The sequence below is a fragment of the Piliocolobus tephrosceles genome, chromosome X, assembly GCF_002776525.5.
Source record: "Piliocolobus tephrosceles isolate RC106 chromosome X, ASM277652v3, whole genome shotgun sequence".
Taxonomy (NCBI): domain Eukaryota; kingdom Metazoa; phylum Chordata; class Mammalia; order Primates; family Cercopithecidae; genus Piliocolobus; species Piliocolobus tephrosceles.
In genome coordinates, this window is record NC_045455.1 from 94,651,642 (window position 1) to 94,665,462 (window position 13,821).

General features: G+C 43.4%; 1 protein-coding gene across 5 annotated transcripts in view; it reads left to right on the forward strand.

The window, feature by feature from the left end:
* IFT88 (intraflagellar transport 88) overlaps positions 1-3,440 on the forward strand; it is a 129,357-nt gene extending 125,917 nt beyond the window's left edge. For 4 of the 5 annotated variants that reach the window (XM_023190630.3, XM_023190632.3, XM_023190631.3 and 1 more), the window contains 2 exons: positions 2,772-2,882; positions 3,127-3,440. In XM_023190630.3, coding sequence (XP_023046398.1) covers positions 2,772-2,882; positions 3,127-3,248 — 233 coding nt within the window. In that variant the 3' untranslated portion in view covers positions 3,249-3,440. The remainder of the gene's footprint in view (positions 1-2,771; positions 2,883-3,126) is intronic. The other variant, XM_023190633.2, reaches the window with a different exon arrangement.
* The last annotated feature ends 10,381 nt before the right edge of the window (positions 3,441-13,821 follow it).

The window sequence follows — 13,821 nt, forward strand, 5'->3', positions numbered from 1 at the left end:
AGAGACTGTTTTTGCCCCAGTGTGTAGCCTTGGTACCTTTGTTAAAGATCATTTGACATTATTACTCCATGAAAGTTAGTTGAAAATGATGAAACCACAGTATTCACAATATTACCCACACTAGTCCTCATAATAAAACTTTCAAAAATTGCATTTATAGTTTTTCAACTGGACAACTGAGATTTTTCAAATGAGGTCAGGTTTTATTTATTATTTATTTTAGAGATGGGTTCTCACTGTATCACCCCGACTGAGTGCAGTAGTGCTGTCATAGCTCATTGCAGCATTGAACACCTGGGCTCAAGTGATCCTCCCACCTCATCCCACAAGCAGCTAGGATAATAGGTGCATGCCACTCTGCCCAGCCAAGTTTTATTTTTTATATAAGCACTTTATTTTATTTTTATTTATTTACTTATTTATTGACACAGAATCTCGCTCTGTAGCCCAGGCTGGAGTGCAGTGGCATGATCTCAGCTCACTGCAGCCTCTGCCTCCCAGGCTCAAGTGATTCTTCTCCCTCAGCCTCCCGAGTAGCTGGGATTACAGGCGTGTGCCACCATGCCCGACTAATTTTTGTATTTTTAGTAGAGACGGGGTTTCACCATGTTGATCAGGCTGGTCTCGAACTCCTGACTTCATGATCCGTCCACCTCGGCCTCCCAAAGTGCTGGGATTACAGGCGTGAACCACCACACCTGGCCCCAAATTTTACTTTTTAAAGGTTTGCTTTTTCCACAAAATTTGAATCTTTCAGGCTAGGAATTTGGATTTGGATTTCAGAAGGGTTTGGGGTGCCTGAGGGAGCTATCAGGGTTTTGTTGGTAATTTACATCTATATAAAAAGTGAAATAACGTTGTTGTATTTATTAATGAGGGTGTGTTTCTGACATTCCACAGTATTCCTCAGTGAGCAGTTCTGTGAGGCATTTCCATCTTATCTCTGTAATGGGAACACCTACATTTTTGTGGAGACATTGTTTGTCGTATCTTATGTACCCATGAGTCAAAGAACTGTGCGGGCCCGTGCCCTTCCTTGACTGCAAACCCTAAAGCAAGAAGGCCTGTTTGGACCACTCCCTCCCAACTTTGTTTTACGTTTCTCGCCCAAACTTTTCTTCTCACATACTCATTCATCTTTTAAAAGATCGCTGTATGGTTTTTAATGTATATATTTGGTGGCTTATCTTAAACCTTTCTTGGAGACAGGTAGGATATACATTATTCAGGGAAAAAAAAAGCAAAGTAAAAGAAATATCCCTAGAGCAACGTTTTTCAAACTTTATTGATCTGAGCTCGCTCAGGCAGTTTAACAGACACCCATATACGTTTCTGCATGGAAAAAATTAACTTTTGTTTTAACAAAAAATAGAGAGGGACAGAATAATTTAAAATATACTAAAGTGTGTAGACATATTCAATACACTGAAGCGTTTTATTTTCCGGTAACATCAGTGGTAAGGGCAATGGTAAAGTTTTGGATGAGAACCTTAGCGAGGACTTAACTGTTTTGGGTCAGTTGGCCAATCTTAAAATGTGGGGATTTTCAAGACCATCTTGTTCTGATTTATTCCCAGAGGCATTATCAGTAAACTGAAATACAAAGTATATTCAAAAAAGAAATGGTCAGTGTGTTTATCAGTGGACTACTCTCATTAAAAGTGAGGCTTACATAATAGAAAAAATATCACTCTAGGAATTCTAAGGGGAAGAAAGGAAAACTGTGGGGTTAGAGGAGTAGTTCTTCTAGAAAATACTACAGAAATTTCTGGTTAAAAAGTACTATAGCATTTCCTACTCATGTTAGTGTTCAGCTGTATATGAAAATCCTCAGTGATACATACTACATGTTTCCCTAAGGCAGCCATTGCCTATTTGGGCAATTATAATTCTTTTTTAGGTTCGTCATTATATCAAGCCAAAATCTATCCTGCTATACAGGGAAAGTCTAATCCTCTTCTCTATGAACACGCTTCAAATGTCTGAAGAAAGTGCTTGTGTGGTCTAGGTTCTCCGCCCACTAGGTTAAGTTTAGCCTCCTCTGCTGTTTTTCATGTGATGTGGTTTTAGGGCCCTCTCCAGCCATGACAGGAGGTTGATCTGAGCTTGTGACTTCCCATTTGTTCTTTCTTCAGGTGCTTTGTTCTTTGCTAGATTATACTAGTCAGGGTGATCTCTTACTTTCTCTTAAGATCTTCCATAAAATTGAAACCTATAACTAAGCACACATTTGAAAGAACACATATACAGACTACTATTTTTTTTTTTTTATTTTTTTTGAGACGGAGTCTCACTCTGTCGCCCAGGCTGGAGTGCAGTGGCACGATCTCGGCTCACTGCAAGCTCCGCCTTGGGAGGTTCATGCCATTCTCCTGCCTCAGCCTCCTGAGAGCTGGGACTACAGGCGCCCGCCACCGCGCCCAGCTAATTTTTTTGTATTTTTAGTAGAAACGGGGTTTCACCGTGTTAGCCAGGATGATCTCGATCTCCTGACCTTGTGATCCGCCCGCCTCGGCCTCCCAAAGTGCTGGGATTACAAGCGTGAGCCACCGCGCCCGGCCCATATACAGACTACTCTTAAGTGATGTTTTATCTCCCACAAGGTATTTCTTTTAAATTTCAGAAAACAAGAATTACATCCCTAAGAAGCTGGCTTCCAAATGAAACAACCTGCTTGTTTCTTGGCAAATAAGTATGCTTTAAGATGCATAATGTAGTTTTATGTTTTCTCAACATATTAAACAAATGCGTTTTTATTTTTGTGTTTTCAGATAGTGGCCAGAACTATAGTGCCAGTAGTAAAGGTGAACGACTAAGTGCCAGACTCAGAGCTTTACCTGGGACAAATGAACCTTATGAAAGTAGCAGTAACAAAGAAATAGGCAAGTGCTCCCCACCCAGTTCCTCCACACATAGCAGGTCTGAAGAAGACTGGTAAGATGGCCAAAAGGTGTCGCTGGGAATTCTTAAGAAATTGGTATTTACAGATAAAATGTAAAATGACTTAGGAGACCATTTCTATTCACTCTGAGTTATTCGTTTTGATTACGAGTCTGACTGGTTTCACATTTGTTTTGTTTTGTTTGTTTATATAACTCTAACATGACAATCTCTTTTGAAACCTAGATGCCTCCTATGTGGACCCGCTTGGCCCTCAAATAGAAAGACCAAAAACTGCAGCCAAAAAAAGGATCGATGAGGATGATTTTGCTGATGAAGAATTAGGAGATGATTTGCTTCCAGAATAATATTCACTTTAATATATTATTTATTAAAGGAAAGAAATTGCCTTATGAGACCATCTTCATGTTAAACCTTGGATTAAGTATCTAACCTGTAATTTTTTTTTCACTGTCAAAACTTTAAATAAGTGTATTCTATTCTGTAAGTATGCATTTAAGTTGTTTTTTATTTTAAGGAATAAAAACAGGTAAAACTAATACTTTAGGCCAGTGACTTCCTTAGCTTTTTGAAAACATTGGCACACAGGAAGAAATAAATTTATAACACAACCTAGTATATATATGTGTATGTAGTCATAAAAATTTACCCTTATTATTGCAGTACATGCTAATATTTTCTATAGTTTCATCCAAACAAAGTGCTAGTAGTGAAGTCACTACGTTGATTTCATGGCTTGCAACTTGAAAAACGCTCTGTGGACATAGCACAATTTCTATTCATACTTAAATTGCTTGGAGTTTGGAAATTCTTTGGAAGCTTTGCCTCGTGGGGATTAGAAACACTATTAAAAAATTATGTTTTGGAAGCAGTATAAAGGGTAATGGGATTAAATACCAAACCATAACCCTAGTGCTCTTTTCAGAAGTTCCGTTCTACCTCAGCCCGGGGGTGTGCACCAAAAGCACAGAGCAGTAACAACTCTAAGATTGCTTTTCTCATTTGTGACTCAGCGGGGTTGGGGGCATGACTGCCTGCATTTTTCTTTAGCAATGTGTTTAGCTGGTCTAGAGTCTCCAGAGGAACTATAAGGATGAGGAAGTCAGAAGAAGTGGCTTATCTCTTAACACTATACCAAAGAGAATAGACCCCTCAATCTTACTTACCATTGTCTCTGCAATGTGCATGCTAGTCTTAGATGCGAGGAAGGAGGAAAACCAAAACTAGACCACATTCCTTGCTCCCAAAGTAGGTTATACTCTAATGGATGAGACATCCAACAAATACACTGAACATCCAGTATGTGCAGAGAATTAATTAAGATTTGGGGGAGGCCGGGCGTGGTGGCTCAAGCCTGTAATCCCAGCACTTTGGGAGGCCGAGATGGGCGGATCACGAGGTCAGGAGATCGAGACCATCCTGGCTAACACGGTGAAACCGCGTCTCTACTAAAAATACAAAAACTAGCCGGGTGAGGTGGCAGGCGCCTGTAGTCCCAGCTACTTGGGAGGCTGAGGCAGGAGAATGGCGTAAACTTGGAAGGCGGAGCTTGCAGTGAGCTGAGATCCGGCCACTGCACTCCAGTCCAGGCGACAGAGCGAGACTCCCCCTCAAAAAATAAATAAATAAATAAAATTAAAAAAAAAAGATTTGGGGGATACAGTAGTGAAAAAGAACTATACCTTGCCCTCAAGAAGCTTAAATTCTGATGGGGAAGATGGAAAATATATTTTGTTTGGGGTTTTTTTGAGATAGAATCTCACTCTATTGCCCAGGCAGGAGTGCGGTGGCACGACGTCGGCTCACTGCAACCTCCACCTCCTGGTTTCAAGTGATGCTCCTGCCTCAGCCTCCAAGGCACGCACCACCACACCTGGTTAATTGTATTTTTAGTCAGATGGGGTTTTACCATGTTGGCCAGGCTGGTCTTGAACTCTTGACCTCGTGATCCACCCACCTTGGCCTCCCAAAGCTGGGATTACAGGGTGAGCCACCATGCCCGGCCAGAAAATATGTTTTTAAAGGACTCTAGATATTGTTAATTACAGTTAAGAGAACAAAATGGAGTAATGCAATAGGTAGTGATTATAGAGGAGGGACTCTAAGAGGTGGCCTTGGTATTAACATTAGAATGGTGAGAAGAAAGCAGGGTTCTGAGCAGAAGGAGCAGCACGTGCCACACGCTAAAAAATGAATGATCCGGATGTGTCACAGGGTGATTGAGGTACAGTGACAGTGAGTGAGAGGGTTTGGGATCCAGCAATGTGGGTGGTGTGCTACATAAGCAGGAAAGGGAAAGGAGATGAGATCCAAAAGGTAGGCAGGGTTCAGAGCATGTACAGCCTTATAAAGACAGTGTGGATCTTATCCTAGTTACTATAGAACAGCTGCTAGAAGGTTTCATGCAAGGGAGGTGAGTTAAGTGCTTTCATTTAACCTTTAGAAACCAGTCATCACACTGGTCGCCATGAAGATGAAGTGGGCAAGTGGGATGGAAGGGAAGAGTGGAAACTACTAGCAGTAGCCTGGGTAAGAGATGAAAGCAATTGAGACCAGGTTTTTAGCAATAGAAATTGTGAGAATTGGTCAGATTCAGCATATATTTGGAGGCGGAGCTGAGACTTACTAATGGATTGGATGTGAATTGTGAGGGGAAGAAAGGAAAAGATGATGCCAAAATTTGTGGCTAAGGAACGGAGTGGCTAGTGTTGTCTTTTTAGTAAGATAGGAATAGATTTGGGGGGGAATAAGTAGATGTGATTTAGCCATGTTAAGTTTGTCTCTTAAGCATTCAATTTGAGATACAAAGAATGCAGTTACTCTTTAAAGTCCGGAGGTCACAGAAGAGGTGAAGGCTACAGGTAGAGATGTGGGATCCGTCTATGTACACGTCGGACTGAAAACCATGCAACTGAATGAGATCACTTAGGTCTGAGAGTGAGGATGGAGAAGAAGTATAAGCAACGTGCTCGTGAGTACAGCACTTTGGGAGGCCGAGGAGGGTGGATCGCCTGAAGTTAGGAGTTCAAGACCAGCCTTGCCAACATGGTGAAACCCCGTCTCTACTAAAAAATACAAATGTTAGCCAGGCGTGGTGGCAGGCACCTGTAATCCCAACTACTCAGGAGACTGAGGCAGGAGAATCGCTTGAACCTGGGAGGTGGAGGTTGCAGTGAGCTGAGACTGCACCACTGCACTGCAGCCTGGGCAACAGAGCAAGACTCCGTCTTAAAAAAAAAAAAAAGACTTTTCAGACAAAATTTGAGAAAATTAATTACCAGAAGACAAGCTCTACAGAAAATGCTTCAAGTCCTACAGGCTAAAGGAAGATGATCCTAGAAAGAAGCATGAAATGACAGAAACTGATCACCAAGTTGAAAAATAATGAAAAGTACCAGAAAGGTATGGAGATATATAAAAGATAAATGTTGACTATTTAAAACAACAATAATAATGCCTTATGGAATTTTAAGATACATAGAAATAAAATATTGACAATACTAGTCCAAAGATTGGGACTGGGTATTAAACGAAGTTTCTTTTTTTCTTTTTTTTTTTTTTTTTTTTGAGACGGAGTCTTGCTCTGCCACCCAGGCTGGAGTGCAGTGGCCGGATCTCAGCTCACTGCAAGCTCCGCCTCCCGGGTTTACGCCATTCTCCTGCCTCAGCCTCCCGAGTAGCTGGGACTACAGGCGCCGCCACCTCGCCCGGCTAGCTTTTTGTATTTTTTAGTAGAGACGGGGTTTCATGGTGTTAGCCAGGATGGTCTCGATCTCCTGACCTCGTGATCCGCCCATCTCGGCCTCCCAAAGTGCTGGGATTACAGGCTTGAGCCACTGCGCCCGGCCTAAACGAAGTTTCTTGTATCATTCAGACAGTGCTAGACCATAATAAGGAGTGGTTTGCACAATGTACAATTAAAAAGCTAATGGTACAACTAATGAATATGGAAAGAATGATAAAATCAGCCAGGTGCAGTGACTCATGCCTGTAATCCCAGCACTTTGAGAGGCCGAGGCAGAAGGATTGCTTGAAGGCAGGAGTTTGAGACCAGCCTGGGCAACAAAGCAAGACACTGTCTCTACAAAAAATTAAAATATAAGCCAGGCACAGTGGCAAGTGCCTATAGTTCCACCTATTTGGGAGGCTGAGGTGGGAGGATCACTTGAGCTCAAGAGTTTGAGGCTACAGTGAGCTATGATGGCACCACTGTACTCCAGCCTGAGTGGCAGAGCGTGACACTATCTCTAAAAATAAATAGAGAAATAGTAACGAATAGATAGATAAATAAAATGAAAATTGCCACTTTATAACCACCACAATATTAATTAATCCAAGCAAGAATCATCACTGATTGCTAAAGCAAGTGAAGGAATTTTGATGAGAATAGCATATTTACATAGCCCCAACGTTTTCCCCCATGAATTACTTATTAATCGTAAGAGGAAGAAAAGAAATTTTATATTGGAGAAACCTGGTGGTACCTCAATCATGACCAAAGTTAACACAGCCAATAATGGGATGAATAAAACCCATATGCCTCCTGATGTAAGACACTGAAAAAATACAAGATTACCTAGTCAATATTCCTGCCAGAAAAACTAACCTGCACCGAATCATGAAGAAATATCAAACTGAAGAACATTCGACAAAATAACTGGCCACTCCTTCTCAAAAATGTCAAGGCCGTTAAAGATAAAAAAAAGTCTGAGGAACTATTCCAGATTAAGGAAGACTAAAGCAGGCTAGGTGCAGTGACTCATGCCTGTAATCCCAACACTTCGGGAGGCCAAGGCAGGTGGATCGCTTGAGGACAGGAGTTCAAGACCAGTCTGGCCAACATAGCGGGCCCCCCCCCCCCCCCACCCTCTGTTCTCTACTAAAAATACAAAAAATTAGCTGGGCTGGTGGTACACGCCTGTAATCCCAGCTTCTTGGGAGGCTGAGGAACAAGAATCGGTTGAACCCAGGAGGTGGAGGTTGCAATGAACCGAGATTGTGCCACTGTACTCCAGCCTGGGCAACAGAGTGAGACTCTGTCAAAAAAACAAAAAACAAAAAAGAGAGAAAGAAGGAAGGAAAAGGAAGGAGAGAAAAGGAAGGAAGGAAAGAGAGGACAAGAGAGAGAAAAAGGAAGGAGAGAGAAGAAAGGAAGGAAGGAAAGAGGAAGAAAGAAAATGAAAGAAAAAGGAAGGAAGGGAGGGAGGGGAGGGGAGGGGAGAGGAGGGGAGAGGAAGGAAGACTAAAGAGACATGTCAACAAAATGTAATGCGTGATCCTTGCTGAGATCCTGGACTGGGGGAATTTTGCTGTAGAGACAGCTGGTGAAATGGGAATAGGAATGTACGGATGCTCCTCAACTCATGATGGGGCTGTGTCCTGATAAACCCATTGTTAAAACATATCACACGTTGAAAACACATTTACTACTCGATTATACCAGTCATGAAGATGAAAAATCATAGCTCGAACTATCATTAAATCCAGATGCTCCTCGACTTACCATAGGGCTATGTCCCAAAAATCTCATCACAAAGTCGAACAATCATAATCGAACAGTCATACGCTGGAGACCATCTATGTAAGTATTTGTAAAATGTCTTAATTTTTAGAATTGCACTATGGTTACATAAGTGAATGTCGTTGTTCCTGAGAAATACACACTGAGGTGTTGTGGGACAAAGCGTCCTGATTTCTGCAACTCGGTGGCTCAGTGGTTCAGAAGAAAGCGGTGAAAAAGCAATGTGGAGAAACGTTAACAAATAGTGGAACTGAGTGAAGGGTATGTGGAGTTCCTTCATATTCTTAGCTGGGCTTCATATTAGCTGGGCTGGTGGTACACGCCTGTAATCCCTGCTTCATGATGGGATTTCAGTCAACAACAGACCACACAGTGAAGGGTATGTGGAGTTCCTTCATATTCTTCTTACAACTTTTCTGTAAGTCTGAAATTATTTCAAAATAAACTTTTTTTTTAAGCTAATATAGCCGGGCATGGTGGTGTTCACCTGTAGTCCTAGCTGCTCAGGAGGCTGAGGCAGGACGACGGCTTGAGCCCAGGGACTCGAGGTTACAGTGGGCTATGACAGTACTACTGCACTCCAGCCTTGGTGACAGAGCAAGACCCCATGTCTAAAAATAATAAATACAAATAAAAAAGCTAATGGAGGACAAAATATAATGATAAAAAATACTTGATTAATCCAAAGAAAGGCAGGTAAAGGAGAAATAAAGGAATAAAGAGCAGATGAGGCCGGGCGCGGCTCAAGCCTGTAATCCCAGCACTTTAGGAAGCCGAGACGGGCGGATCACGAGGTCAGGAGATCGAGACCATCCTTGGCTAACACGGTGAAACCCCGTCTCTACTAAAAAAATACAAAAAACTAGCCGGGCGAGGTAGCGGGCGCCTGTAGTCCCAGCTACTCGGGAGGCTGAGGCAGGAGAATGGCGTGAACCCGGGAGGCGGAGCTTGCAGTGAGCTGAGATCCAGCCACTGCACTCCAGCCTGGGCGACAGAGCAAGACTCCGTCTCAAAAAAAAAAAAAAAGCAGATGAACAAAGAGAAAACAAGCAGCAAGATAGGACTTAAACCTATTTATATTAGTAATTACATTACATTAATAATTATAAAAATGCAAACTCAATTATATTAATAATTAGTAAATGCTAGTTATGTTAATACAGCAAATGTAAACAGAATATTCCAATTAAGTGACAAAGATTATCAGACTATTAAAAAACAAGACTCGACTATATGTTACTTATAAGAGACACATTTTAAATGCAGTCCTGCACCACATAACATGATTTCAGTCAACAACAGACCACACAGATGATGGTGGTCCCATACAATTACAATACCCAATTTTTACTGTACCTTTTCTATGTTTACATACACAAATACTTACTATTGTGTTACAATTGCCTACAGTATGCAATACAGTAACATGTTGTACAAGTTTGTAGCCTAGATGTGTTGTAGACTAAACTACACCCCATAGAGCCCAGTTGTATAGTAGGCTATACTCAGTTTAAATACAATCTAGGGTGTTCACACAGCAACGAAATCACCTTACGTTTCTCAGAATGCATCCCTGTTGGTGAGTGACATGTGACTGTCTAAAGGCACAGATAGGTTGAAAAAAAAAGATAGAAAAAGAATGCTCATCAAGGCCGGGCGCGGTGGCTCACGCCTGTAATCCCAGCACTTTGGGAGGCCAAGGCCAGCAGATCGCCTGAGGTCAAGAGTTCGAGACCAGCCTGGCCAAGATGGTGAAACCCTCCCTGTCTCTACTAAAAATTCCAAAATTAGCGCAGCGTGGTGGCGCTTGTCTATATTCCAAGTTACTCGAGAGGCTGAGGCAGGAGAATAGCTTTAACCCGGGAGGTGGAGGTTGCAGTGAGCCGAGATCACACCACTGCACTCCAGCCTAGGCAGTAAGAGGGAAACTTCATCTCAAAAATACAATAAAATAAAAATTCAGAATCTTAGCTGTAAAGGGGAGTCAAGTGGGACCTGGGGTCAAGAAAGGGTTTATCAAATGCATCAGGAAAGAAGGTGGGAGACATCAGACTGGGTGGGAGTAAGTGCATTTGCTGGTTGAAAGAAATGTAAAAGCTCTCATCTGTGTCTGTGGAAGGTGTGAGGAAGGAATTGGGCAGCAGACACTTGAGGAGAGTGAATATGTAGATTAGTGATACTGGAAAAGACCATAATTGCAGAGGTATAATAGGATACTTATGTTGAAAGTTAATCTGAGATTTGTGGTCATAACTCAGAATTGAGTCTATTCAGCTCAGTGGTATGATTTTTAAGAGTTGGGATTCTAGGCAAGTACAACAGAGAAAAAAGGAGAAAGGGATTAAGTAAGGGTATTTGCAAGGGTGTGGTGAGTGTCGAACTGTGAAATCTAAACTAGACAAGAAAGGACATAAGGACTCCAGAGTGGACTGGTTAGTGAGAAGTGGGAGAAGGTTGGATGACGGCAGAGAACTGCAGGAGTGGGCGAAAACAGAAGGTACCTGTGTCAGGGAATAGGATATTTGAAATCCGATGTTCGGATATGCTGCAGTTAGTGGCGACGACGAAACCTTGGATATGACCATATGAAAACAATTGAGATGAGAAATAAAAGACCATTGGAACTAACACAGTCACTTAGAAATCAGCATGTAAATCGTCTCTGCAGAGGTTACGGTGCCAGCAATGATCAGCAGGAATAACGGTAGATCCAGGAGCTAAAATCGGTGAATCAAGTGAGTGACCAGGAAGGTGACAGCAATGAGAAGCACTATCAGTAGGAACATCCAAGCACAGTTTTGTTTGTTGTTTTTTTTTGTTTGTTTGTTTTTCTTTGAGACGAAGTCTAGCTCTGTTGCCCAGGCTGGAGTGCAGTGGTGCAATCTCGGCTCACTGCAACCTCCATCTCCCAGATTCAGGGGATTCCTCTGCCTCAGCCTCCTGAGTAGCTAAGATTACAGGCATGTGCTACCACGCTCGGCTTTTTGTCTGTTTTTTAGTAGAGACGGGTTTCACCACATGTTGGGCGGGCTGGTCTCGACCTCCTGACCTCTTGATCCGCCCGCCTAGGCCTCCCAAAGCGCTGGGATTACAGGCGTGAGCCACCGTGCCCAGCCCCAAGGACAGGCTTTTAAGGAAGAGAAAGAGGCCTGGGTAGATTTGAACATCAGTAACCCACGAAGATGAGTATGCAAGGAGCCAACCGCATACCGGCTTTTGGAGTTACAGTGCCTAAGGATGATTTAAAAGATTTTCCCCAGCAGCTTGCCTCACCCTAAGCAGTCCTGCAGCTGTGCTGGTATTGGGGGTGCTGAGTAAACCAGGGGATAAGGGACTGGGGAGGCTTCAAATATAGCTTGCGTGGCCACACTGCAGATGTCTTGGTTTTAAGGGAACATGATGAGCCTGCTTTTGAGTATTTTGTTCCCTTTTTTCACTTGCATGTCTTAGGTTTGAACTTAATTATTAACATGCTTATTTTTCATCTTCATAACTATGTTGAAATTTGAGGGGAACTCATAAACATTTGCACCTATTTATAAGACTTTTTCTCAACTGATTAGTCTCACAAAGTTCAACTTTGTTCTGTCAAATAGGTGAGCATTTTCAGTCACTTGTAACGAAAACTGCTGGAAAGTAAATATTTTCCTTCCCACTTCCAAGGTGATGGGGGGGAGGGCGGCGGGGAAAACGAGAGAAGTTGCCATGTTACCAGACAGTGGAAAATATTTTGTTGAATAATATACAGAACTAAGTCTGGTACCATGTCACCTCATATAGGAATGGATGCGGAAATGAGACAGAGTATTTCTATGAAACTCTCATAATGATACTCTCTTAAAAGCCTCCCACGCTTCCTTTTTCCCAATAAAAACTACGCAGCATTTGAGTACTGAAACCTTTATTCCCATTTTACTGGAAAGTAAACAAAGAACATGAACAATTTACTAGTCAGAAAAAAAGTGTTTTATAACCGAAAACAAATATTTGCCAAGAGCTGTAAATTGCTTTAATCGCTTAAACTGGAGATTTCAGTGAGATTTTTAGCAGATTACCAAGCTCCTTAGTTATAGAACATTCAAGGCATAGAAACGTGTTTTTCTTACAAAGCACAACTGAAATGTAGTTTAACTAATGGTTTACAATTCAGTCAAATAACCAAAGCTGCAAACCATTTAGGGAGTCATCAATTACATAATTTGTACTTTCAAAAAGCTTACAGCTGGGATGGGTTGTTTTCAAAGCATGACTGCTTTAAAATGATCATATTCATTAGCCTGCCACCTAGGAAGCATTAAGCGTTTACTTGCAGAATGAACGAGCGCGTTGTCTTGTGTTACAAAGTATATAATATAGTTCATTTTAGTTTCTTCATTCGCAATCAGGCTCATTTCACGTGACTGCTTGCACTTAGAACTCATTTCTCATGGAGTAGGAACTCTCCAATATCGTCGTCATAGGCCAAGAGATGCCCGTGAACAGCCATGAAAGTGCCAGTCAGGGAAGGACGCAGTGCTTTGTTTTATAGTTGTGGGATAGAGGCACAGGATCATTTCACGTTGTTGAGGAGAAAGGAGAAACAGCCTCCTCCCACCTTGTTAAAGAAAGAGATTTAAAAAAATCTCTAATTTCCTCGAAGTACGGAATCTCAAAAGAGGTAGCTCTAAGGAGAATCCCTCTGGGTTTCAGTGCATTCCTCTTTCAGGGGGCCTATTCCCTTCTTGGACTGCTTTCCTTAACAGAGAAATCTCTCTGAGCCAAAACTCGGCCTCCCCCAACTCCATCCTGTCGGCCCCACTTTTCTGCTCCGGAGACTTCCAGGCCAGTCCCCACTCCTCCTTCAATCAGTCGGGCCCGCAGCCGCGACCGGCAGGGCCAGCCCTCTCCTCCCGCTGCGTGGCGCAGCACAGGCCCGGAGCGCGCGACCCCGGGCCCTGGGCGCCCCGCCGCATGCTCGCGACTGGGAGCCCCTGTTTGCGTGGCCCTTCGAGTTACTCCGCTAAAGAGCCGCCGCGTCGCCCCATCTCGGCGCGAATCTGAAAGCGTTTTCGGGGGAGAAGATGTTGGGGGCACTGGTGAGTACACTGCACAAGTGACAAAATGTTTTCAGCTCCTGCAGGCGAAGGGTGCAGAGCCACTCTGTGTCCGTGAGGCCGGGCGGCGACCTCGCTCAGTCGGCTCCTCGGTCCGAGTCCCGGGGTACGAGGAAAGACAGGGGGCTTCTCGCGGAAAAGGGGGTCCCGGACCCCGCGTGGGTTGGCGGGGGCGGGCGGATGACGAGGCGCGGGGGCATGGGTGGGTCTGCGAGGCGGCGGGTCCGGGCGTCTCAGGCTCCTGGGCTCCCTCGCTGGCGGCGGCACAGGGATGGCGCGCCCGGGGGTGAGGGTGCGGCGGGTCAC